The 25,336-nt window shown below is 46.5% G+C and overlaps 2 protein-coding genes across 2 annotated transcripts; both read left to right on the plus strand.

The window, feature by feature from the left end:
• The first annotated feature begins 6,609 nt into the window (after positions 1 to 6,609).
• On the plus strand, positions 6,610 to 15,648 carry eif4a3 (eukaryotic translation initiation factor 4A3). The gene is made up of 12 exons (XM_085408295.1): positions 6,610 to 6,875; positions 10,341 to 10,413; positions 10,526 to 10,592; positions 10,684 to 10,746; positions 10,831 to 10,963; positions 14,094 to 14,174; positions 14,292 to 14,433; positions 14,560 to 14,698; positions 14,776 to 14,891; positions 14,964 to 15,071; positions 15,243 to 15,370; positions 15,477 to 15,648. Exons 1-12 carry the CDS (start codon positions 6,722 to 6,724, stop codon positions 15,491 to 15,493), a joined length of 1,221 nt encoding a protein of 406 aa, XP_085264421.1. The 5' UTR covers positions 6,610 to 6,721; the 3' UTR covers positions 15,494 to 15,648.
• Positions 15,649 to 17,290: 1,642 nt separating this feature from the next.
• Positions 17,291 to 21,973, plus strand: soul4 (heme-binding protein soul4). Its single transcript, XM_085408296.1, has 6 exons — positions 17,291 to 17,436; positions 18,096 to 18,304; positions 19,055 to 19,140; positions 19,212 to 19,353; positions 19,459 to 19,642; positions 21,007 to 21,973. The coding sequence occupies exons 2-6, from the start codon at positions 18,145 to 18,147 to the stop codon at positions 21,179 to 21,181; spliced, it is 747 nt and encodes a 248-aa protein (XP_085264422.1). The 5' UTR covers positions 17,291 to 17,436; positions 18,096 to 18,144; the 3' UTR covers positions 21,182 to 21,973.
• The last annotated feature ends 3,363 nt before the right edge of the window (positions 21,974 to 25,336 follow it).

Below are 25,336 nucleotides of genomic sequence, written 5' to 3' on the forward strand. Positions count from 1 at the left end.
TGAGGATTGATAATCATTTCGTTCTATGGCGAGCTGACCCTCCAACAGACAGACACGACCAATACGACACACGAAGAAGAAGCAATGACGGGCAGGTAAGAGTGAGAGCAGTTAAGAAAGTGCTTCTGCTCAAATTTATAGTTTTTACACAAACAACCAATCATATTCACCCGTCAGCGGTGAAAGGATGAGGTCACATGGGGGCGGGGTGGACTTTGACGTTTGTGAAAGAAGCGATGTGGGAGTTCTTACCACAGGTGCATCCAGGATGCCGCCAGTATTTGTAAGCTAGTTTGCATTTAGCAGTGATTGGTGGACGACTGTCAGCTGACCTGGAACCTGCACAATGACATGAGTTCAGCAAAGCCAAGATTGTCTTATCCTGACATCATCATCAGGAGCAGCGGCCTGCACTACCATGTATCCAGCTACCCTACACTCTGTACCACAAAGGTGCTTCCCTTCTCACCGGGGTAAGTTGCCATGGTAACCCATGATGCGAACAGGTTAGGTTCGAGGAAGGCCTGAGGTCTGTTTCGCTGACGAGCAGCATCGATTATAACACAGCTTTATTGGCAGCACACAGATTTGCAGCAGTGTTATTGTTCTGTGCACACTAACATCTGATCCTGCTGCACAGACTGAGCCCAGGTTTGACTTCAGCAGTGAGTCTGCAGCTCGACCATCACGTGCAGCGTGTGGAACCAAAGATCTCAGATGTGGACTCATCAGCCTAAAGCACAGATGGTCTAATGTCCACTCCTTGTGTTTTTTGGTCCAAACAAATCTGTTCTGCTTGTTGCATTTCCTTAGTCGTGGTTTTTCAGCGGCTATTTGACCGTAAAGGCCTGATTCACAGTCTCCTCTGAACATGTAGAGATGTGTCTGCTGCTGGAGCTCTGTGTGGCATTTATCTGGGCTCTGATCTGAGCTGCTGTTAACTTGTGATTTCTGAGGCTGGTGACTCGGATGAATGTGTCCTCAGCAGCAGAGGGACTCTTGGTCTTCCTTTCCTGGGGCGTCCTCATGTGAGACAGTTTCATCGTAGTCTTGATGGTTTCTGTGACTGCACTTGGGGCCACATTCAAAGTTTTAGCAATTTTCCAGACTGACTGACCTTCAGTTCTTAAAGTAATGCTGGACTGTTGTTTCTCTTTACTTAGCTGATTGGTTCTAATATTTATTCTAACAGTTGTCAAACAGGATGTCAGCTGTGTACCCACTTGACTGCTTCATAACACAACTGATGGTCCCAGCTCCACCAGTGCACCCTGACAGGCACACCTGTGAGGTGAAACCATTTCAGGTTACATCAGGAAGCTCACTGAGAGAAGGCCGAGGGTTTGCAGCGCTGTCAACAAAGTGAAGGGTGGAAGCTAAAATACAGTGGCGTGCAAAAGTATTCGGCCCCCTTGAACTTTCCCACATTTTGTCACATTACAGCCACAAACATGAATCAATGTTATTGGAATTCCACGTGAAAGACCAACACAAAGTGGTGCACACGTGAGCAGTGGAACAGAAATCATACATGATTCCAAACATGTTTTACAAATAAATAACTGAACAGTGGGGTGTGTGTAATTATTCAGCCTTTATTCTGACTTTGATATTAGATAAAATGAATATTGATAAAGTTTACCTTTATGTACAGAATCTGAATATCGCAAAATATTCTAAACATTTGCAATAATATCGTATCGTGGGATGTATGGTGATTCCCACCTCTAATGTCAAGTGTTGTACTGAACGTTCAAGGATGATAAAACATAATGTGATTATCCGGGCCGGGTCACCGGGTCCTCAGCTGAGGAGCCCAGACCTCGCTCTCCCCGCCCACCTCCTCCAGCTTGTCCGGGGGAACACCGAGGCGTTCCCAGGCCAGCGTGTCCTGGGTCTGCCCCAGGGCCTCCTTAACCGTGGGACATGCCTGAACACCTCACCCTGGAGGCGTTTAATTTGTATGTCAGCCAAATTAAAAACAGTAAGTTACCATAAATTGTTTTTTAATTTAGAACTTTGTTAGTGTCAGTGGAGAAACATTTAGAGTTGCTCACTCAGAAAAGTCCAGTTCTTAGTACTGTGTACTCAGTGAATACTTTGTCCTAACCAAGTCACCTTAAGTACATTTTTATTTTTTTGAGGCAACAAATTTGCATAATTTTTTGGAGTTCTGACAACAAATGAGATTGTTCAATCAGTACTTTTACTGCAGTATTGTCAGCACTAGTGCGTGTACTTCTACTGCAGTACAGAACATCTCTACTTTTGCCTCCTGTGATGCAGGCAGATGGGAAACCTCGGACAATTTAGCAGTTGTAGTTCTTTTAAATAAAGCTGCTTCAGTGTGACCTCACAAACAAACTTTATTTAAACATCCAGATTATCTCGTGTCTTTCCTGATATCGCTCCATATTGTGACAGATGCCAAACTGCTGAAGCCTCACTGATCCACATGTACTGGTCTTGTCCCAGTCTCCTTCAGTTCCTGACAGAGGTTTTTCATACCCTGTCCAGGATTCTCAGAGTGACACTGGCCCCGACCCTCTTCTTGCTCTGTTTGGCATCAGTGGGAATGAGGTGCCTCTAAAAGACGGGAGCCATCATTCACCCTCCAGGTGGAGGGATGCTGCCTCTCCCACTCACACACACGGGGGTTATATGACCTCATGTCGTGTCATGCGGGGTCGTTTCCTTGATGCATTTCCAAATCTATACCAATTTTTCAGGTTCATGCACCTGCCTCATGTCAGCTGTGGAAATACAGTGACCTGGGGGGAATGAATGGGATTATTTTGCAGGGACTTTGTTATCTGGGGAAACACTTTATTTATTTTTACACATATACAGTAGATGTGTCTGTGTATTTATTTTCTTTATTTTCCTTTCCCCCCTAAATTCTACAGCCTTAAGTGTACGGACTAATGACCCCAAATGTACAAACTATCCTTCTCTTCTCCTTTTGTTTATATGTATAAAGAAAAAACTCTTAATAAAAAACATTATTTAAAAAACCTCATTTAAACAACAGAGTAAAAAAGTTTATAAAGGGGTAAAATCATCGGAGTATTTGGTGATTTTATACAACAGCAGCATCAGTCCTCAGCTCCTTCCTGTCACCTGGCTGCACAGGTGACCTCTTTCACATTTACCAGACTGTTAGTTTACACTTTTGTGGTTTGTTTATGTTTGATTACGTCATCACCTACAGGCTGCCCAGTGTAGCGGCTGACGTGATGACATCACACCTGTCAGTGTGTCTCAGGGTCCAGTTTAAATCCTTCAAAAACAGAAGAGCGATACAGAAACATTTAGCTTTACTCAGGTTTTATGGAAACATATCGTTAGTTTCATCTCTGACAGCATCTGATCAGAATTTGTACTTTTTTTTACCAAAACGTGTTATTTGGTTTTACTGACTTTAGTGAGAAAGACTCTCGTGCTTTTCCCTCATCGATCAAACTCCACATCTGTAAATGTAAGCTGTCCACTCTCAGGACAGAAACAGAAAGTTTGTTCCTGTCTCAACAAGAAAGATTTAAAAACATGAATATTTGTAATATTTTAATGTCTTATTTAATTATTCAGTGTGTCTGTGTTACTTTCCCCCGTTTAATCTGTATTTCTATCCTGTGTGTTTACAGTTGTACAATGAGATACAGAGCATCTCCAACCAGTGGCGTGTCTAGAAAATGTTTGTTGGGGGGGCCAGGTAGGGGCACAGATTTGGAGAAGGGTGGCAGATTTAATTGGCAGATAATGTTTAAAAAAAAAATTCTACCAACCGTTCACCATAATTCAATAACCCTATAAACCTAATAACTAAATGCACTTTTAACTCTTATTAGAATGAGATTTTAACCACTACGGTGCAAAGTTTTTAGATACTGCGTTGATAAAGTACAAGAGATACAATCAGTCAGTGTTTATTCAGCAGTCAAGGACATCAATATTTGCATAGTATTTTTATTGACATGTAGTGCACATATGTTTTGGGCAAAAACATTTTTGAAAATTAAAATACGAACATTCGTAACAAACAATTGACAAATTAGCCAATGCAAAACTTTCTCTGCCTGTTAAAAAAAGAAGATAATCTTCTCACAAACTGGTGTTTGATTTTGAAACAGGAAAAAAGTGGGGAAACAACTGAAAAGACTAACATTTGAATAAAACCTGAAAGCAAGTAAATACTTTCTATGCTGCCTTATGGTAAACTTTGGTAATATTGATAAAGAACAACACTGGCTGATGATGAAATACAGTCAGCTGGCATGGTGACACTGCCAGTATTAACCTGCAGGGCTGGACTGGGACAGAAAAATTGGGCATTTTTACTACAGACCGACCCACCAGGTAGTAAAGCCATAAAGACTTTGACTGAAAACAAACCCTGTTGTGACAGTGATGTACAGTCTTGTTGGTATATGTATGATTTCTATACATTTTACGTCAGATAAAAACTTTGGTTGTAAGATTTAGATAATTATTTAATAAAAACTAGGTATTTTAAATGAGAATAAGAAAGAAAAGTATTTCTTTGTGCCCCACCTTTCCCTGTTAATGCCCTACCTGGCCCCCTGGCAAAACTTTGCTAGACCCGCCCCTGCACAGTTACCAGCTGTCAGCTACATAAAAAGGATCCTGGTGTTATTTGTCTCTCAGAAACAGTTCATAACTTCCCTTCAACTCATCCATGTCACCTAAAAGGTAAACCTGTTTCTCCATCACCTGTTCAGCTCTGATGATCCAGTAAGGACATCTCCTGGTTTCATCTTCATGTTTCCCTCTCACCACATATCTAAACAGACATCATGACCAGCAGCTTTACAGCTGTGGCTCCAGCAAACATCAGCTGATACTAGAAATTAATATTAAATACATTCTAACAACAGCTGATCAAGCTTAAACGTGCTGCTGTTGTTTAGCGCGACATCTGCTGGTTTCCTGTTTCTGGCGCAAAGTGGTCGATAAACAAACAAGAGAGAAAAGCCGATCAGCTGATCACTGATCAGTTTCATGATTGAAGTAGAAACAGGAGAGGCAGGGGGAGAGAATGAGAGAAGAAGAGGCAGCTGTGCAGCGTTACGACAGAATAAATCCAGCTTTGTGTCTTTTTTTCATTATAGCGAAAGTTCGGGACAAACTGCGTCTCTTCTCAGCTCAATACGAAACGTGTAATATTTTCTCTGAATGAGGGACCATTCCATTTTTTTAAGGAGCCGTTGGCAACTCTACTAACCTTATGAATAAAATAAAGTTCACTATCAGTAACATCATAGCACCCACCCAGCTGTATAGAAACTCTGTCAAACTGGCTAGAACGCAGTATGAGTTATTGCAACTGACAGTAAAAAGTCAGCAACATGAAAATAAACTCCACCTAAACTTGGTTTATATCTGACCCAGATAGACTGCAGCTCATAACTTCTTACCTGAAGTTCAGTTCACCTGACACTCAGACTGGTGGCTGCTTCGGGTCTCTCCTCCTGCCTCCCCTTCCCTCATCCACCTGTTGCCTCTGTGGAAGCCCCGTCATAGCCACCACCAAACAACGGAGTTATTTCTACACATCGACCTGCATCTGGCCAATCCACCACCTCTCATTGTTCATGCCATTACAAAAAAAAATAAAAAATAAGTCACTGGGGATATGCCCGGTATGCCCGATGGCCAGTCCAGCTATGTTAACCTGCAACCAAATCTGCAGCTCCATACAGCAATGTTACGACGTAGATTATATCTTATAACTCATAACTCTTATGTTAGCTGCCCTCAGTAGCATACTGTCTGAAATATTCCACAGCTGCAATAATTCTTTAAGTGTTATTTTTTTCCTTGGTATTCTAATTTCACCGAAGTTTACTAAACTCAACAAACTTGATATTACTTACCGGGACATTTATTCTGTCCTCATTTTCTTTCACCGAAAAATTGTTTCCTGCAGTGCCTCTTTCGTGCTTGGCTCTCCTACCTTTGCTAACCTGATGCGCATAGCGCAGAAGCCGATGCTGCATTCACTTACACTCGGATATCTGAGCGTCACCGTGAAAACATAATCGGACATTTGATATTTGATTGAATTGTATTGTTTTGCCTTTGGGGTGGCACCTGGGGTGGCCAGTCTGGTTTGGGGGGTGGCCTGTGCCCCCCCAGGCCACCCCGCTGGACACGCCATTGTCTCCAACTCAGTGCAAACGTGTGTGTGTGCGTGTGTGTGTGTGTGTGGGAGGGTGCACAGTTCTGCAGCACTATATTTATATGAACAGTATTACCAGAAAAAACGGGGGGGGGGGGGGGGGGGGGGGAAAGGAAACAAATGTACAAATATACAATCCGGTGTCAGAAGTAAATATGTAAATAAATAGTGTGTTTTGTATATATAGTTATAGGCTGTTATTCCTTGTTTTCAGAAGGGCCGTCTGTCCCGTGTTGATCGATCACTGAGACACTTTCTTATTCATGTATTGATCAGTTTGTCATCATTCGATCAGGTTTACATTTTATTCTGTGTCGGCCTCCGAGTACGCTGATAAAGAACCCGGAAATTTGTTATTTTTTCTGCTGTGACGTAAAATCCTCGTCGCCCGCTGCGGACGTCATCGGCGTAGCGACACGTGCTTCTTTCTCTCGTTAGCAGTTAGCTTAGCAGCGCGGCGAAGCGCGGACTGGTGAATCCGGACTTCTGCGACATTCAGTAGGATTAAAAGCTCCGAGGAACATGGCTGCTGCCGGGGCTCAGGGTAGGAAGAGGATCCTGAAGGAAGAAGATATGACCAAGGTGGAGTTTGAGACCAGCGAGGAGGTGGACGTCACCCCTACCTTCGACACCATGGGCCTCCGGGAGGACCTTCTCCGCGGGATCTACGCCTACGGTAGGCCGGGGTTCGGCGCGGCCTCCGGGGGAAAGCTAGCTCAGCTAGTCATCTGTAAAGCTAAAGTCGGCACAGTGTGTTTGAGTAGGCGAATTAAAGATATTTCACTGTCCTCGGTTCGACCCCGGGGGCATCGTATCCGGAGGGGTGCCGTTAGTCTGACTCTCCGGCTTTTAGTTCTTTCCAGAAGCTCTCCAATTAGCATTAGCCCGACCTGCTAACGTGTCTGCGCACTTTCAGTGGCGGAGAAACAGATGTTCTGATAGACCTGACTTTAGACCGGACTCTGGGGCTGCTGAGCCGGTGTGTGACCCGGCTTGGTCCATGGCTCAGTGTGATGTAGGAAACAAAAACTTTATTGAAATGTGTACAAACAAAGAAGCATTCATCTGTTGATCATGTTCAGTTAAATTATTTAAGTGATAAGTAATTTGTGGGCTGATCCGAACAACCTTCAGAGACTCTTCAAACAGCTCGAGATCAGCTCTGAATTCTCCCCATTTGTCAATAAAATGTTTTCCATTAAACTGTTAATTAAATTCCACTTCAGCACTGAGTGAGCTGATTCCCCAGCCTGCAGGCATTACAAATTCTGTCTATCACAGAAAGCATCCACTTTAAATCTGAGTGTAATAAAATCATTAGTTGGGTAAAACTCATATAAAATGTTAAAACTGAGCTCTTCTTTTAGGAAGGATTGGATGTGAGATGTATATTTTTCTGATATTTTGGTTAAAAGTCTTTAAGGATGTGCTTCCTTTTAACCGGATTAGAAAAAAATGCTTTCAGTAAGATAATTATAATACTTTTTAGATTTTTCTGTCACTAAATTCAGTATTTTCAAAGTGGTGGTGGTGTGGTAGAGCCGGGATCTTCTCTAACCTTAGATGTTAGAGAGACTAGCATCGCTGTTATCAGCTGATTATAACCTCGGTGAAGTTTAAACAACAGCATCGTAGTCAAAGGAGCTTACAAAGAAAAGCGTCTGGACTTCTTTAAGTAGCTTGAAGACGTTTCACCTCTCATCCGAGAAGCTTCTTCAGTTCTAAGGTTAAATGGTGGAGAGTCCCAGATTTAAACCCAGTGGGAGTTTCCCCCCACAGAGGGACAAAGGACCCCTGATGATCCTCTAATCGCCTGAGCCAAGGTGTGAAACTGGGTGTGGGTCCCAATCAGCCAGAGTTTCGGGTGTGTTCATTGTGAAACCTGGCCCCACCTTATCATGTGAATTCCTGAGGTCAGATGGCCCAGGATGTGAGTGGGCGTTAAGGCGTCTGGGAAGGGATCTCAAAACTGGATTATAGATGGCAGAGAGTTGGTGTCGTAAACCCCCGCCTCTGTTCAAAGATGGTCGCTCACAGTGGACATAGATGCTTCTTTCACTCCTCTTTCAAACCATCTGTCCTCTCTGTCCAAATTGTGAACATTGGCATCCTCGAAAGAGTGACCTTTATCCTTAAGATGCAGATGGACTGCTGAGTCTTGTCCTGTGGAGGTGGCTCTTCTGTGTTGTGCCATGCGCTTGTGAAGTGGCTGTTTGGTCTCTCTGATGTAGAGGTCTGAGCATTCCTCGCTGCACTGTACAGCAAACACCACATTGTTAAGTCTGTGTTTTGGCGTTTTGTCTTTCGGGTGAACCAGTTTCTGTCTGAGCGTGTTGCTGGGTCTGAAATGCACCTGGATGTCATGCTTGGAGAAAACTCCTGAGTTTCTCTGATACACCGGCTACATAGGGGATGACAATGTTGTTGCGTCTGTCCTTCTTATCCTCCCTCGCTGGTGTCTGGTCTTCTTCTAAAAGAAGACCAGACACCACAGGACAAGACTCAGCAGACTCAGACCTTAGAACTGAAGAAGCTTCTCGGATGAGAGGTGAAACGTCTTCAAGCAACTTAAAGAAGTCCAGACGCTTTTCTTTGCAAGCTCCTTTGACTACGATGACCTGGATGACTGAGAACCTTCACAGACAACAGAATCACCAGCACCGCTTTCATGAAGCGATGTTTTTACTGGTCTGAAATTGTGTTTATGAACCCAGTAGAGAAGAACCTGTTGATGGGGAACCTATTCCATCCAAAGTCACCTGAATCACCATGGTTTTAATAATGTGGTGTGGTTGCAGTAATTAGTCCTGGTTACATACTTGCTGTGAGCTCTAAGCTTCTTAGATCTTTCCAAACGAGTTGCCCGTGAGACCGTCGGATTTATTTAAGAGCATCTATGAAATAACCGTCTCATTCTTCAATAAAATGTTTGTTTTACATCCGCACTTAGAGCACAACTAAATCAAAAATATCGACAGTCATTAGTTTCTTTTAGTTAAAGCCACCGAACAGAACGAGCAGAGACGCTGAGTGTGGCCGATGTTTGTCAGAGTGAAGGCTGCAGCAGCCTGTCTGCACCTCAGCTTGTTGTGTTGATGGCTGAAGTATCGTCACGGTGTCTGTGAGCTTAAAGCAGACTCTGAGCAGAGGAAGAGGAAGTTAACGTCACTGTTGGAACATTTCTACACAAATAAATGTGGAGTTTACTCTTTACCCGCTTGAACATCATCACCATCGCCTCGCAATGAATCCTGGGATAGGGTGGGCTACGAAGGATGCATCCGGCCCAGGGCTGTGCGGTATGCTATCGTTTGTTTCACGGTGATGCGAAATCCACTGTTTATGGATGCGGGGACAGAGAATCCCAGCACGACCAGTTTAGACGAGGCAGAACCAGGTAGCTGCAAACAGACGGACCAGTCCACACAAATCCAGGACCTTATTCCTAAACGAGGGCCGCCTCTGTTGCGCGGACACGGTTTGGTTATGAAACGTCTGACACGGAAAACGGCACAATGTAAGTTCTGGCACAAAGCGGCGCCACCTCAGACTCGAACAGCACAGAGCTCTTCTCAGGTGGCAGAGAGTGGAGAGAGTTTACGGACGTCAGGTGCTCCAAACCAACCTCAGACTCAAACGCTACAACGGGCGTTTTCCCCGCAGCACGCCGTGTAGAAAGACTCACAAAGAAAATGGCGGCCGTTACAACTTCTATCTAAAAATAGATGGTTTCATGCATCGGTCAGAACACTCCGCTGAAAACGCCTCACACGGGTCGAGTTACAGAAAAAGCACATTTAGTGACAGATGAGGTTATCGGGAGATAACCGGGTCATATCGCCCAAATCTGTGGAAAAAAGGAGGAAGCTTTAATTGGGACCGCCTTCGCCTTCCCGGGGCTGCTGCGTGCTTCAGGTTACTGTAATGACCCTGATGTCACTGAGAGGCGTCGTCTCGCTGCTTTCAGGAACCCCGGGAGGATTTCAGATTGCATAAAGTGTTTCAGAATTATGGTCATTTAAAAGAATGTTGAGAAACCTGTGGCCGGGTTAAAATAAAGTTGTTTGAAGGACAGATGTTTTGTGCACTTTGCTAGTTGTAAATAAAGTTTTCTGGCAGTGACGCAGTGTTCGTGTTGCAGGATTTGAGAAGCCGTCAGCGATCCAGCAGCGAGCCATCAAGCAGATCATCAAAGGCCGTGATGTCATCGCTCAGTAAGCGTTTCCCTCCTCTCTCCTCGTCCTTCCCTCCTTTCCTCTTCCCTCGCTGTTCTTGTTGCCGTGTAGCTCTCGTGCCTCCAAATGTTCTAACAGCTGCTGTCTGCAGGTCTCAGTCTGGAACGGGAAAGACCGCCACCTTCTGCGTGTCTGTGCTGCAGTGTCTCGACATCCAGGTGAGTCTGTTGCAGCCTCGGTGGGCGTGGCCTTTTCAAGCAGATGGGTTAAACTGTTATTGTGACACTGTGATGCGTTTCCTGTCTGCAGGTGAGGGAGACGCAGGCTCTGATCCTCGCTCCGACTCGAGAGCTCGCTGGACAGATTCAAAAGGTATGCCTGCGCCTCGTCACAGCTGGCCGATCACCTGTGATCATATGTGCTGCATTCTGATTGGCTGTTTGCACGTGTGCGCAGGTGCTGCTCGCTCTGGGAGACTACATGAACGTGCAGTGTCACGCCTGCATCGGGGGCACCAACGTGGGCGAGGACATACGCAAGCTTGACTACGGCCAGCACGTCGTGGCGGGCACGCCAGGACGAGTGTTCGGTGAGTTTGAGTAGGTCATGTGACCCGCACCTGCTGTCATCGTCGCGTCCGATCGGTTGAGGTGGGAGACGCTCCACATTCAAATTATAATTTGATAAAACGAGATCCAGTCAGACGAAACCTGTTTCCAGGTCATGATCTCGGCGCTCAGGATGGCGAGAAGCCCATTAACAACGCCACCTTGAAACAGGAAGTGAAAACGTTTATCTGCTGGTGCCTTTGGCCTGGCAGTGTGAAAGAGGCGTGATGTCGTTCACTACGCTGCCAAAAATATTCGCTCGTCTGCCTTCATGTTCGCGTGAACTCGATCGACCTCCCGGTCTTAATCCACAGGCTGGACGCACGTCCGTGAGGTCGATGCTGGAGGAAAAGGCTCACAGCCCCGTGCTGTTCTGTGGGGCTGAGGTCAGGACTTCCACACCAGGAAGGGGCTGTTCCCACAGGGCTGGGACCGGGAAATTGTCCAACATGTCGCATTTCACTGGAGCAAACCCACCTCCACCAGGCTTACACCTGTCTGTTCATAAACCTGTCAGAGCTGGACGCAGCCGCGGCTCTGCTCCACGATCACACACATAACGTGAACAATGTGAAAGACTATGGGCTCAAATTGTGGTCATAAATATTTTGTACTTGTAAATCAGTTTTGTATGAGTAAAAAGAATTTGTGTGTGGACTTATGCGTGTGAAACTCTGCACTCAAGTTTTAGGTTACAAATACGAATTTTGACTCTATTTTTCTTCCTGTCAGCTGATTGGTCAATGTCATGTCAATCACAAATTTAACTATGCAATCAGAGAACAGATGGGTTTGGCTGTCCGGTCGTTCAGTCTGACATCACTAGCCGTGTCTGGGCCTAAACTGCAGGTCCATATATCAAACGATCACTGTGGCATTACTGAGAGTTGAAAACTGTCTAAAGTCTTTCATCTTTAATAAAATGATCAGCGTTCTGCTCTACCAGGTGTAACAATTGAGTTTAACATCCAGGCATCCATGAAAACGGAATTTATGACATTTAACGAAGTTAGAAGTTAGCAGGGAGTTAGCTCGCTAGCTTCTATCTAAATACAATATAGCATGTCCTGACTGCGGGGTTTTGGAAACAAATTAAAACGTACAGCTATGTTATCACTTCCAGCATAAATGAAGACAGAAAACTAAACAGCAGTGACGTTTGTAGGGTTACTGAAGTTGGGCTAGTTGGTATATAATGATGTGCTACGTGACCGCTAGCGACACAGCTATGTTAGCATAATATAAACAAGCTAACTTTTTTTCCACTGGATAAAAGTTAACGTGAGTGTTCTCGGTGGTCAGGAACAAATGTAATCGCATGGCAGGATGCTGTAAAAGAACCAAACTTCAGCCAGGAGAACAACTGAGATAATCCATCCACAATACGAGGTTAGTCATTCATATACTGCTGCATGGGCTGGGCTGTAGTTACATCCTAAGGTTTTAAAAACTGAGCTTAAATAAATGATTAGCGGTAATAAAAGCCGAGGGAGGTCAACAGGGACCACTGACTGTTTTAGGAGCTTTTTGAGATCAAATAGAAGAAAATACAAAACATTAAACATGTTAACAACACAAAAGCCATATTAAACGCAGACTACTTTAGACCCGGAAGTAGGATTCATCACGTCATCACTGAACAACCGGGTTGGAGGGGGGCTTTACGGAGCTGCAGGTCCTTGAAGGGTGATACAGTTTGAAGCTGGAGGATCTCTATATAAATATCCGATAGCAGCTAGGTCCCCTAACTTTGAGCAGCTGTTGAACGGATAAAGTTGTGCTATATCAGTGGTTAGAAACACCATTATTACTTTAGGATTAGTTTAACACAAAGTCAGGGCTGACCCGGGACCATGGCTGTGAGTCACAGTGCGCAGCATGAAGGTCCTTTCACATCGGACGCAGCATGTGCTGCTAATGCTAACTGCTAACTAAAGGCAAAGGATCCAGGATTTGTTGCGTTGGCTGCTGGGCTCTGTGTGCAGCAGCTCTACCTGTACTAGATGCACCTGTCATTTCTATCTCTGACTTTATCTCCTCTACAAGAGTTTCTGTTGTTTTCAAATGTTCTTCAAATGTTCAATAAAAACATGTATCGTTAATTCATAACCAGAAAGCTTTGTAACTATCCCCACTAGTGAAGACTGTGTCATTTCCACAACACTGAAGGAAAACGCTGGGCTGGCATGTAAAAGGACATTTATTCCCTCAGGACCTGAAGCTCCATAAAGCACCCCTCCAATAGCCAAACTCTGATTGGATAGTTAAATTTGTGATTGACATGACATTGACCAATCAGCTGAAAGGAAGAAAAATAAGGTCAAAATTTGTACGTGTAACTTGAAACTTGAGTGAAGACTTGACTAAGTCCAAACAGAAATTCTTTTTACACATACAAAACTGATTTACAAGTTCAAAATATTTATGACCACAATTTGAGCCCATGAAAGACAGCTGCTGGAAACATGTGAAACATGTTCGTTTACGTAAAAGGTTCTGTTTGTGCTCTGAGGTCTCGCTGGAGAGGAGAACGTAGTCGGTTGCTCCGGGTGTTCTCTGCACGCACAATCTCACACACACAGACGATGTTACATTGAAGTAAGGCTGTTCGATATATCTCGAATGACGAAATAAAAACATTTATCGTTTCATATTGTGCTATCGTTTGTTCCATGGTGTCGCAAAATAGACTTTGCGGCAATATTTGTTCATGGTTTTGACGGTCACTGTACTGTAAATGTTTAAAATTCTGTCCCGTGTAGACGGGAAAGGCAGCGTTGGCGCTGATGCCGCGTCGAAGCGTTTTCTTTCTCTGCGTCCATCTTTGTTTTACCAACTTTCTCCCAGGTGCTGACACGCTAGCGACAAATGGCGCCATCTGCTGGCCTGAAAAAGCAACTGCTTTTATTACTCTTGTTTATAATAAAATCTCGATATTGCCAGACTAAATATCACAACATTACGCTGTATGGAGTTTTATTAATCACTCCTGTGTGTCTGGAGGAAATGTCTGGGCACCATGTGTAAAAAGTTGTTCAGCTTCTGGCTCCTGATTGGCCAGCCTCTGACTGCAATAGCCAATAGGAGCTCACCTTTGTTTGTTTACTTCAGACATGATTCGGCGCCGCAGCCTGAGAACAAGAGCCATCAAGATGCTGGTCCTGGACGAGGCAGACGAGATGCTCAACAAAGGTGAGCGCGTGTCACCTGGAGCAGGAACACACCTGAGAACTCTGTGATGTCACACCTTAACCACCAGACTGAAACACCTGTCCGGCGTCTAACTTCCTGTCGGCTTTCTGTGTCCAGGTTTCAAGGAGCAGATCTACGACGTGTACCGCTACCTGCCCCCCGCCACGCAGGTGGTCCTGATCAGTGCCACGCTGCCGCACGAGATCCTGGAGATGACCAACAAGTTCATGACCGACCCGATCCGCATCCTCGTCAAACGGTCAGTTTGACGAGGATGCGGATCGGGTTTCTGGCAGAAATGTGGAGCTGAGATTATTCAGAGTGAAACCTGATCCCACCTTACTCTCACCCTCTCTCTCTGTATGTTGATGTCTCTCGGCCGCAGTGATGAGTTGACCTTGGAGGGGATAAAGCAGTTCTTTGTTGCCGTGGAGAGGGAGGAGTGGAAGTTCGACACACTGTGCGACCTTTATGACACGCTGACCATCACGCAGGCCGTCATCTTCTGCAACACCAAGAGGAAGGTCTGTGCACGTCCTCCTGTGTGAGCAGGTGTAGCGCATCAGAGCATCATGGGAAACGTAGTGTGTTTGTGTTTCAGGTGGACTGGCTGACAGAGAAGATGAGGGAGGCCAACTTCACGGTGTCATCGATGCACGGAGACATGCCGCAGAAGGAGAGAGAGTCCATCATGAAGGAGTTCAGATCAGGAGCCAGGTGAGCGGACCAGGACCAGGACCAGGACCAGATTCTGATTCAGAGACTGACCTCTGGGTTTTTGTGTTTCAGTCGTGTGCTGATCTCCACCGATGTCTGGGCTCGAGGCCTGGATGTTCCTCAGGTTTCACTCATCATCAACTATGACCTGCCCAACAACAGAGAGCTCTACATCCACAGGTATCCCTCCACACAAACTAGTCCCCACGTGTCCTTCTGCACCAGTCAGGGAGGAGACTTGAGCAGAGTGCTTTGGGGGAGGGGCTTAGACAGGTTTGGGTCCGGTGGTCCTTTGAGGAGAGCAGGGGGTGTTTATTCGTGACTAATGCTATGACCTCTGACCTCCTTCAGGATTGGCCGGTCGGGGCGTTATGGGCGTAAGGGTGTGGCCATCAACTTTGTGAAGAATGACGACATCCGCATCCTGCGAGACATCGAGCAGTATTACTCCACCCAGATCGACGAGATGCCCATGAACGGTACGAGGGAGCCAATCAGGGGCCTGCTGATGTCACTGTTCGCATGTTGTTGTTGTTGTCGGTCTGATTCTGTTCACTGATTGGTTCACTGTTTTTCTCTCTGCAGTTGCTGATTTGATCTAACCTGGATGACATCACACCAGAGCCCCGCCCCTTCAATTCATTTTTTTCTTCCTGTTTGTTTTTTAATAGTTTTAGATGTATTTTTTTTTTAATGTTGAGGTTAAATGACTGTAAGACGGCAGGTTTGTTTTTGTAAATAAAGTTTTGGTTCCAGATGTTAAGGTGGCGTGTCGTTACTATGAGCTCATCTGCAGCGACCAGTCAAAACTCCTAAAAGTAGTCACAGCCGTGAGGAGCAAGACTCTGTCAGGCTGGCTCCACCCCTCGAGGTAACCTGAGGTTTGTCTTTGGAGGTGAACCAGACGAGCGCTCCTTCAGCAGAGAGTGTTACAGCCACAGTGCGGAGCAACGCCCACTCGATGCTGCTGAACACACCTGTGTTCTTACCACTCCCACCACAGCCTGTGTACATGTGAGGAAACCTGAGTGTATTTGCTGTGTGCAGCAACCACAAATAAATACTGCAGTATTTGGGTGTTCTCTTTCTGACCTTGTGCTTTAGTAACATGTCTGATCACTTGTACAGTGGACAGGTGTTACCTGACTGTCACAACTGTCCCCAACCACAGCCACGGACCGGTATGTGAGTCGTTTGGCACTGGACGCAAGAGTTGAGGCCTGGGTGTGAAATTTAAATGGTAAATGGCCTGTATTTGTATAGCGCTTTTACTAGTCCTGCCTAGGGACCCCAAAGCACTTTACACACCCAGTCATCCACCAATTCACACACGGGTGGAGCCACAGCTGCCCTGAGGCAGACTGACAGAAGCGAGGCTGCCATATCGCGCCATCTGGCCAACACCAGTAGGTGGTAGGTGAAGTGTCTTGCCCAAGGACACAACGACCGAGACTGTCCGAGCCGGGGCTCGAACCGGCGCCCTTCCAATTCACAAGGCGAACTCCCAACTCTTGAGCCACGATCGGCCTTCACAGAACACCTGATCAGGTGTATTCACATGAATCATTGATGACGATGCAGCTGCAGTAGCAAACGTACCGTTCACTGCGCTGCTCTCTGATTGGCTAATCAGGAGTTATCATCTTCTTCTTTTTTTTTGTAAATATTAAACCTTATTAAGAAACAGTATACAGAACATGTATACAACCAGAACAAAATTAACATATGCCAGGGGGTGTAATACAAAGAATTACAAACATTCAAATAATTTGTAATTACTACAAATAGTAATAGTTTTCATAGCCTTTTGGTTAAGTGATCCACGAATCAATTTTATGTAACATAAAACATCATTATAGTAATGTTTAAAATTAGGGTTTTTGTTACTGTATTTGCATTTGTGAAAATAAAATTTAGCTAAGATAACTAACAAGTTTATTATAAAGTAAACATCTTCTTTTTTTTGCCTTCGAAAGAAACAAAATACAACATTTTCCCATTTCACAGTAAAGTCTTTGTAGAGATGTCCAGCAATGAATCTACTGAAGTCTTTCCAAAATGTTCTAGCGTATGAACAGATCCAGAAGAGGTGCTGCAGTCTCAGGATGGCTTCCACAAAATCCACAGCTCACATTTATGTCCCTTTTGAACTTTGTCATGTAATGATTAGCAGGATAAAATTTGTGCAGTATTTTAAATGAGACTTCCTTCACTTTATTCGTTACAGATACTTGTTAGGAATTGTCCATACTTTTCCAGTTAATGTCACTGACAAAGGAATCCCAGTAAGAGACCACATGTGGGACAGTTAGAGATTCTGTCCTGAACAAAGCACGAATATTCTTATTACTTTTACTGTGGTTTGTTAGACAGATTCTTCCTATGTGTGAGTTCTCTTCTTCTTTTGTAGTGTGTAGTGTGACGGTGACGTATTTCCGGTGCCGTCGTCGTGAAGCAGCTAGGCTGCCGAAAGCGGAAAAGAAGAAACGCTTTGTTGTTCTGTTTCACAGACGCGTCGATATCTGTGGTCTCACCTGGCGGACAGGTGAGTGCAGAACCTGGTAATACGAACCGGATCGAGCTAAGCGCTCTGACCGGGAGCTGAATATCGCGCTTAGCTTTTGCTAATTGAACTAGCTGTGCTAAGAGTGGCTCCGCGCTAGCCTTAGCACAGGCCGGCCATTGATCAGTGGTCATAAGAATTTGCATAATTAAGATTAAGGACCTCCCAGCCCATTGTTCCTCAGTGGTGCTGGTTTCAGTCATTATGCAAATGTCCTGTTTATAAGATTGAAACCTGCAGTCAGCTGAGACTGAAGACGTCACCTGATGATGACGAAACGTTTCTCCCACTGAAAACATCCAGATGAACAGAATCATGCATCAAGACGATGCAACATGTGGTACCCGGAGTGTGGAATATGTAAACAACTCTAACCAGTTAACCTGGAGCTCCGCCTCCGCTGTAGCCTGGCTCCGCCTCAGGTCAGGCCACGATGATGTGAAGGATGGGTACTTCACCCGAAAGAGTTTAGGTTAAAGGTTATGGTTTAGGGTTAAAACAGGGTTCCTGTTATAGCATAATTGTGTTCTGAGTGCGTGCAGAACATGGTTATTACACGAGCCAATCATGGCTAGCTCTGATTGGCTGCAGTAGGCTTTTCTGGGTCACATGTTTCTGACAAATTCCTCATCTTTCTGCAGGAGTCGCATCCCCACCTCCTCTCAGCAGATTTTCTGCAGGTCGAAGGTCATGGCACTGATCTCTTTGGAGGATCTCGATGGATTGGATGACGAGCAGCTGGACGATGACATCACAGACAACCCCGAGCCAATGGATGAAGATGAGTCGGAGCGCCTGATGAGTCACTGGCAGGCTGTCGCCAGCACACACCAGGTGTCAGTTCCTCAAGGTCAGGGGGTGGGGCCAGTTTCTGTGTGATGCAGGCACTGATTGATCAGGGGTTGATTGTTTATGTGCTTATTTCTGTACAAGGCCTCTGATTGATGCTCAGCATGGAGATATTCAGGTGTTTTTTTTCACCTGTCATATTTCGCCCCAAAAAGGGGTGTAGCCACTCAGAATGAAAACTTACCTGTCTGAGTGGCGCCGCCCCACCGTAGTGCTCTGATCCATGGTGGAGGCTTCGTGGTAGCCACTGCCACCTCTCCTCAGCTGGTTGCTGTCTCACTTCAGTTCAGTTTTATTTACACAGCGCCAAATCACAATAACAGTCGCCTCAAGGAGCTTTATATTGTAAGGTCGACCCTACAATAACACATACAGATAAAACCCAACAATCATATGACCCCCTATGAGCAGCACTTTGGCAACAGTGGGAAGGAAAAACTCCCTTTTAACAGGAAGAAACCTCCGGCAGAACCAGGCTCAGGGAGGGGCGGGGCCATCTGCTGTGATTGGTTGGGGTGAGAGAAGGAAGACAGGATAAAGACATGCTGTGGAAGAGAGACAGAGGTTAATAACAGATATGATTCAATGCAGAGAGGTCTATTAAACCATAGTGAGTGAAGAAGGTGGTTAAATGATTACATCCTTAAAGTCCGTTACAGCACTTTCAGAAAAACATCTGCTGTGATGAAATCTTCACTGCTGTGTAATCAATTACTGCACAGAAAACAGAACTTCCTGTTCTGTTTTCCAGAAATGAGAGGACCCATACAGGAAATGACACGCAACAGCCAGCAGAGGGAGCCCCTCCCCTTCACACCCATCTCAAGCCACGAGAAGGTAAATGCCCTGACCCTAAAACCTAACCCCGCCCCCTCTCCGTCAGTGCTGATGTGTGGTACCACCCACAGATGGGGGAGGTGCAGTACGAGGAGCGGCTGTACCCGGCCGGTCACTGGGCGTCCGTGACACGAGGAGACGACCTGTACGAGCAGAGCATCTCCATGGCCTTCATGAAGCTGATGCGCTTCATCTGCAAGGAGAATTCTGCAGGTCAGGCTACGCCCACCACCCGCCAGCCACACCGCACGCTTGCTGGACCGTTCAGCTGCGATCGATGCCTGCAGGTCACGTGATTGTGTTGTTGCTCATGTACAGGTAGATACCTGGGGATGACCGTACCCATCATCAGTTACATCCGTATGGCGAAGGACGGCAAGACATTTGAGAAGGATGTGGAGACGGCATTTTTCCTTCCCGCCGCGCTCCAGCACAGCCCGCCGCAATCCTGCGACCCTGACATCAGCATCGTCTACAGACAGCCAATCAGAGTGGTCACCAGGTGAGAAGATCATTGCCACATTGTGGTTTGTGATGTGGGCGGGGTCACAGAAGACAACCTGAACAGGAAATGTGACATCAGACAATAATAATAACAACAACAATAACAATTAAATGATTGAAGCTGCAGAGGTTAAAGTGCAGCAGCGAGCTCAGCACTGATTGGCTGTTGTGGTCATACTTCAACCATCAGCAGACATGAAGAGGTGACAGGAAGTGACCCGTCAGATGGGGGTTTCGAATGCTGAAGCCCTTTCTCAATTCTCAAGTACGCAAGTCCAGACTTGCTGAGAATGCGAGCAGGACTCGAGCAGGACTCGACAAGCGTACTTGATGATTTCATCGGTCCGGCGTTTTTACTGCCGTCCCCTCTTAGTTTAACTGTGAGTAATATGTTATATAATAATAATGGATTGGATTTATATAGCGCTTTTCAAGGCACCCAAAGCGCTTTACAATGCCACTATTCATTCACACATTGGTGGAGGCAGCTACAGGTGTAGCCACAGCTGCCCTGGGGCAGACTGACAGAAGCGAGGCTGCCATATCATCGGCCCCTCTGGCCAACACCAGTAGGCGGCAGGGTGAAGTGTCTTGCCCAAGGACACAACGACCAGGACAGAGAGCCCAGGGATCGAACCGGCGACCTTCCGGTTACAGATGCGCTTCCCAACCCCCTGAGCCACGGTCGCCCACAGTTATGAAGCTTAACTTTAATCTCAGCCAAACCGGTTTACTCAGGAACAAATAACAACAACAACAAATAAACAAATAAAACATAGCATGTTTAAGTGATCTAAGAGACTTATCTATCATGTTTAACCCGAGTAGTGAAAGACCATGGGGGGTTGAAAACGATGTGCTGGGAGTCCGCTGTTCTCGCCGGCTATAGTGATCCTCGACCTCCCGGTCTGCTACGGAGCTGGCGGGTCACAGATGTCTCTGAAAATGTCAGAGCGCGTTTGGACAAATGCATATCTTGATAAATCGAGCAGATATTTGACGTTTACGCAGCTACATTCTAGTTTATTTTGTGACCCCGAAAGAGATGGTCTTTTTAGCCGCGTTTGAGTTTTGGACGAAATGCATTCTGGGATATTTTGCTGTACCAAATACACAGAAGTCACCACTGATGCACGCTCGATAAAACAGGCGGAGCGAGAACACATCCGGGAATTTTTCGCGTCCTCGGCTTGATGCGTAGTTTGAATTGGAACGGTACCTGGTCTCCGACTGATGACGTATCCCCGGTGCAACAACACACAAGTACGAATATTGAGACAGTCCCTGAGTCATCAGATCGTGGGCCGGGCGTGCGTCGGGTTTCGCGTCAAATTAACGACTCTGCTTTCTGATTGGGTGCAGGCCGTTCTTCGGGACGACCACGGAGGAGACGGTAGGCCGCCAGATCCTGCTGCTGTGGGAGATTCTCGGCGCCACTGATGAGCTGCACAGCGATCGGTACGCCGTGGCCGTGTACGAGAACCCGGGTGTGCCGCGACGCCGGAACGAGCTCTGGTTCATCAGGCGTGATCTTTAGGCTCCTCCCATCATGCTCTATTTCAGCACGTCCACTCACAGCTTCCTGTCAAACTGACATCAGAGCAGTCATCTGTTATGAGGACACTAAGCCCCACCCTTTCTATTAGCTCACACTTCACAGGTCTGTTCTGATTGGCTGGAGCAAGGTGATGATGCCATAAGGGCTGATTGTGATTGGTTTGTTGGTTTACTTACATCGTGTAACATTTATTTACAGACAAAAAGGAGGCTCTGCCCGCATCTTTTCAGTAATGCAATCATCATCGGTGATGTAATCGTGACCGCTGCCATGGCGTCCATTCGCATCTCTTTGAATTTCTGCAAAACAGGAAGTGACATGGTGTCGGTACCAGCACTTCCAGTTTAGTCTGATTGTAGCAACCAATCAGCTGAAAAAGCCATCTGAAAAGGAACCCCTCCCCCCGGTGCTGTCTAAAGACTGAGGTATTGATTACATGATCAGCGGCAGCCTGAAACCTTAACACATGTGGTCGAGTGCGGCGAGCCCGAAGGGCTCATACATGTCATCGCCAGAGGGGGGAGGGGTCACGGGTCAGTATGTTTTTTATGCGCCGACATCACCAGTGCGTTCTGATGATTCCTCTAAATCATTCAAGCACATCACACGTCACATGACTCCTTCAGACATCCTGCCGTCTCGCATGTGGTTCCTCGCAGGACTGTGATGTCACTGTGATGTCAAAGGTTTTGAATGTTGTGTAGATTTTGTGTGTTGTTGTTTTTCCTGCTTTGTGTAAAAATCTTGAAATAAAATGTTTGATTTCAAAAACGTTTGACTTGTTCTCTGACTCGGCAGCTCTGATTGGTTCTCGCTGGCACCTCCGTTTATGAAGCCACTGCTTCTTACGCTTCGATGGTTTCAGTTTCCCATTGGCCTGCAGGTGGCGCTGTGTGGGTCCAACAGCGACGCTCACTTTGATACTGAAAAATGCTTCGAACGATGGCAACGCCGAGTGAAACGCTTTCCTGTGTTTGTTCTTTTGGATAAACTTTATTTCCACCAGCTTCTTTTACATAGTTTCTTTTTTTCTAGTTTCAATCCTGTGTCGCTTTTAGTGTGTGGGGGGGCTGAGAGGCGGAGTCTTGCTGCTGGCTTTGCCGATGTTTGCAGTCCAGGCGGAGCTCCTGAGCAGCAGGTTAGATTTGTTTGGTCGTCTCTGTTGTCACTCGATAAGAAGTTGACAGAAGTGACGCACTGCGATTTTCAATGACATCAGTTTTTGAGGTCGTTCTTGAACGCACGTGACCCGTTCCTGTAAGTCTGCAGGTGCTCATACCTTTACTTTCACTGAGAAATTGGGGACTTATGAGGGGTCAGAGAACAACAGTGTGGAAAGTTGTTCCCAGAGTATGCAAGGCCACTTGAGTTTTGAGAAGGCAGTGAACTTCCCAGATGCTGCAACCCACCATGTGAATATGGGAAGGAGTCACAGGCTGCATGGACGGATATGTATTCCCATAAAACGTGCCTCCACCCCAGATGCTGAGGAATGACAACCACTGGTTTTCCATTAATGTCCAAGGTGTGTGCACTCCCCAGTTACAGTTTCCAATATTGTTGCATTTTGGAAAGGTGCCACTAAAGATCATTGGGTTTGACTGACCTCATCACTGCGCGCTCAGAGGAGATCACGATGGATTGTTGCTTGGTGACAGTGCGTCACCCACCTGAGCAAAGGTGCGCACCAGGGCTCTAGTGGAGTGTGTTTGATGGAGTCGTTTCCAGTCCCTAAGAATACGCTTCGATTCACGCCAAAAAGATGCTGCATCATCACATTACCACCGCCGTTCTTCATGACTCCCTGAAAGAGCACGCATGCCCACACCCTCCAACACTGCACCTTCAGTTCCAACCAACCACAGTCAAGGACCTGCTTACAGAGATGTAAGCCGCCGAAACGCCACGTTCTGCTTTAATACACATTTTCACACGTCGTGGTCAAATGACTGCATTCTGTATTTGTGTCCACTATATGAAAGAGTCACATGACAGGATGTAACACTTTTTAATTCATTGCAGAAATATTGAAATAAAAGGTGGAAGTGAGTGAGTCGGTCTCAGCAGCATAGATTTACATCACTGTGAACTCTTTAACCAGCTGCTGTTTATGCGACGATCACACGCGTGTGAACGTGATCATAATTTCACACAGATGACACAGACGCAGGGATTGCTGACAGCAGCACACTTATATTCGCATTAAGTTGTTTAATGATGCGATTGAGCAGTTTCACAAACATCGTGGAACTCATAAACAGCGTTAGCTTTTTGCTAATGTTTGTGATGTTTGTAGCTGTGACATCGTCGCCTTTGTTCATGAGCTCGAGAAGCTGCAGCCGCCTGTCCGGCGCTCGAAGCTGCTCCTGTGCAGGCAGATCCTACCTGTGCTGTGTGTCTGTGTGTGTCTGTGTGAAACAGAGTGAAATTGATCTAAACGTGAACCCTTGATGTCTGCAGTCTAAGATGGAGGTCAAATGACCGCCGCCCCCCGCCCCCTCTGAGGCAGGCGGGGGTCAGAGGTCAGCAGAAGAAATGTGACCGAGACCTGAGCCCGGGACACTCAGAGGAAATGTCAGTGTCCATTTAAAACGCTGCCTCCACCTTTTTCACCGTTAGCAACGCGAGTCTTTAAATTTTCATCAGTGCCCCGCCCGCCCGAGCGGCGTGATCAATTATTCAGGCAGCGCTGAGGTCGACACTCTCACAGAGGAGACGCTGCAGAAAACTCCCTTAAACTCAAACCGGCTCCATCTGTACCTTCACCATCACAGCTCACCTCCGGGATCAAATGACCCACTGTGACCTCACTTCCTGAAACGCTTCAGCTTGCTCCTTGTCCTCGTCTTCATCCTGGGCCTAAAGCGTGTTCAGCCTCCACCTGCTCCTGTACAAGCAGGTGATGGAGGTGTGTGTGGGGGGGAGTGTCACATGATTCCTTCAGTCGCTGAGCTGCACTTACGAGGTTTCATCAGCAGCTGCGGAGGCTGCTGATTGGTCGGCTGATGCTGAGTCAGCTGCTCCTCATCCTCACCGCAGCGCTGCTCAGAGATTTGGGATTACAGACCTGCACTTTTATTACATGTGGTTGAATTCCTGATGTCACTGCTTGTAAATAAAGTCTGGTCGGCCTCACCCCAGATTCCACATTTCGGCTCTAACCCGTGGTGGGTTTAGAGCCGTGTTTTTATTGGCTGCTGCTTGTCGGAGTGCCTGACGCTCGCTGCGTGGAGGCGTTGCCGAGCGCCTCGGGTAGACAAACATGAAGCGACAGCTGCGGAGGAAGATCTACCTGAAGGTCACCTCAGACAGTTCGTGTGTCATCAGAGCTCATCTTCATCATCCTGTCGAAGAGTTCAGACACTCGACGTGTTTTCATCCCCTGGCGTCCAGAGTCTATGCCTCGCTCTGATTGGTCAGCTGTTTATAAGTCAAAGATTAAAACAAAGGTCATTTTTCAGTTCTAGGATCGTCAGCGTGACGCTACGCTTGCCATCTCTTTGCCGCGGACAACCTAAACCAGCAAAGTGCAGGTTTAGTTACCCACGATGCATCAGGAAAAGTGGTCGTCTTTGTCACCCTGAAAAGTGATGAAACACGCCGGTGACCTCTGGAACAACCTTTAGCGCTCCAATCAAAGCAGCACCAAAGCACTGACTGACGGCCTCGTGGTCACAGCGGCGCTGACACCTGAACATATGAACCGAAGAACTTCAGATTTGTGAAACGACCTCTTTCAGCGGGCGAAGACGTTAAAAACAGAAACATGAAGCCAAGCATCTCAAGGTGAAAGGGTTAAACGCCGCCGCGTTGAATCTTTCTGCTCCGTGATTTTCTCTGCGTTTCATCAGAGTTTCATCACATTAAAGGGACACGCACGCAGGCCCACTTCCTGCTGCTCACGCGACTGTGGCCTCAGCAGCTGAGGACAAGGCCCCGCCCCCTCCTTCCTGACCAGAGGCGTGCAGTCACCCTGCAGTTTAAAGCGGTTTACATCGTTATCTGCCTGTAGGGAGTCTGAACTCGGCTCCTTGCTCTATGTGGAGGTGGTGGGGAGGAGGCAGCATCATGGCAGGCAGCGGCACGGGGGTGGAGGTGCCTCAGGTCACCCCGAGGCCCGCCGCTGAGGTTTAA

The sequence above is a fragment of the Rhamphochromis longiceps genome, linkage group LG6, assembly GCF_057381845.1.
Source record: "Rhamphochromis longiceps isolate RC_006_pf linkage group LG6, R_longiceps_female_GT1.1, whole genome shotgun sequence".
Taxonomy (NCBI): domain Eukaryota; kingdom Metazoa; phylum Chordata; class Actinopteri; order Cichliformes; family Cichlidae; genus Rhamphochromis; species Rhamphochromis longiceps.

Excerpts from the sequence above, each read along its gene's own strand:
- eif4a3 (XM_085408295.1), top strand. The coding sequence starts at position 6,722 with ATGGCTGCTGCCGGGGCTCAGGGTAGGAAGAGGATCCTGAAGGAAGAA. Across the intron at positions 6,876-10,340 it reads CCGCGGGATCTACGCCTACG|GATTTGAGAAGCCGTCAGCG; the intron begins GTAGGCCGGGGT and ends TTCGTGTTGCAG. Across the intron at positions 10,414-10,525 it reads GGCCGTGATGTCATCGCTCA|GTCTCAGTCTGGAACGGGAA; the intron begins GTAAGCGTTTCC and ends TGCTGTCTGCAG.
- soul4 (XM_085408296.1), top strand. The coding sequence starts at position 18,145 with ATGGCACTGATCTCTTTGGAGGATCTCGATGGATTGGATGACGAGCAG. Across the intron at positions 18,305-19,054 it reads CCAGGTGTCAGTTCCTCAAG|AAATGAGAGGACCCATACAG; the intron begins GTCAGGGGGTGG and ends TCTGTTTTCCAG. Across the intron at positions 19,354-19,458 it reads CTGCAAGGAGAATTCTGCAG|GTAGATACCTGGGGATGACC; the intron begins GTCAGGCTACGC and ends GCTCATGTACAG.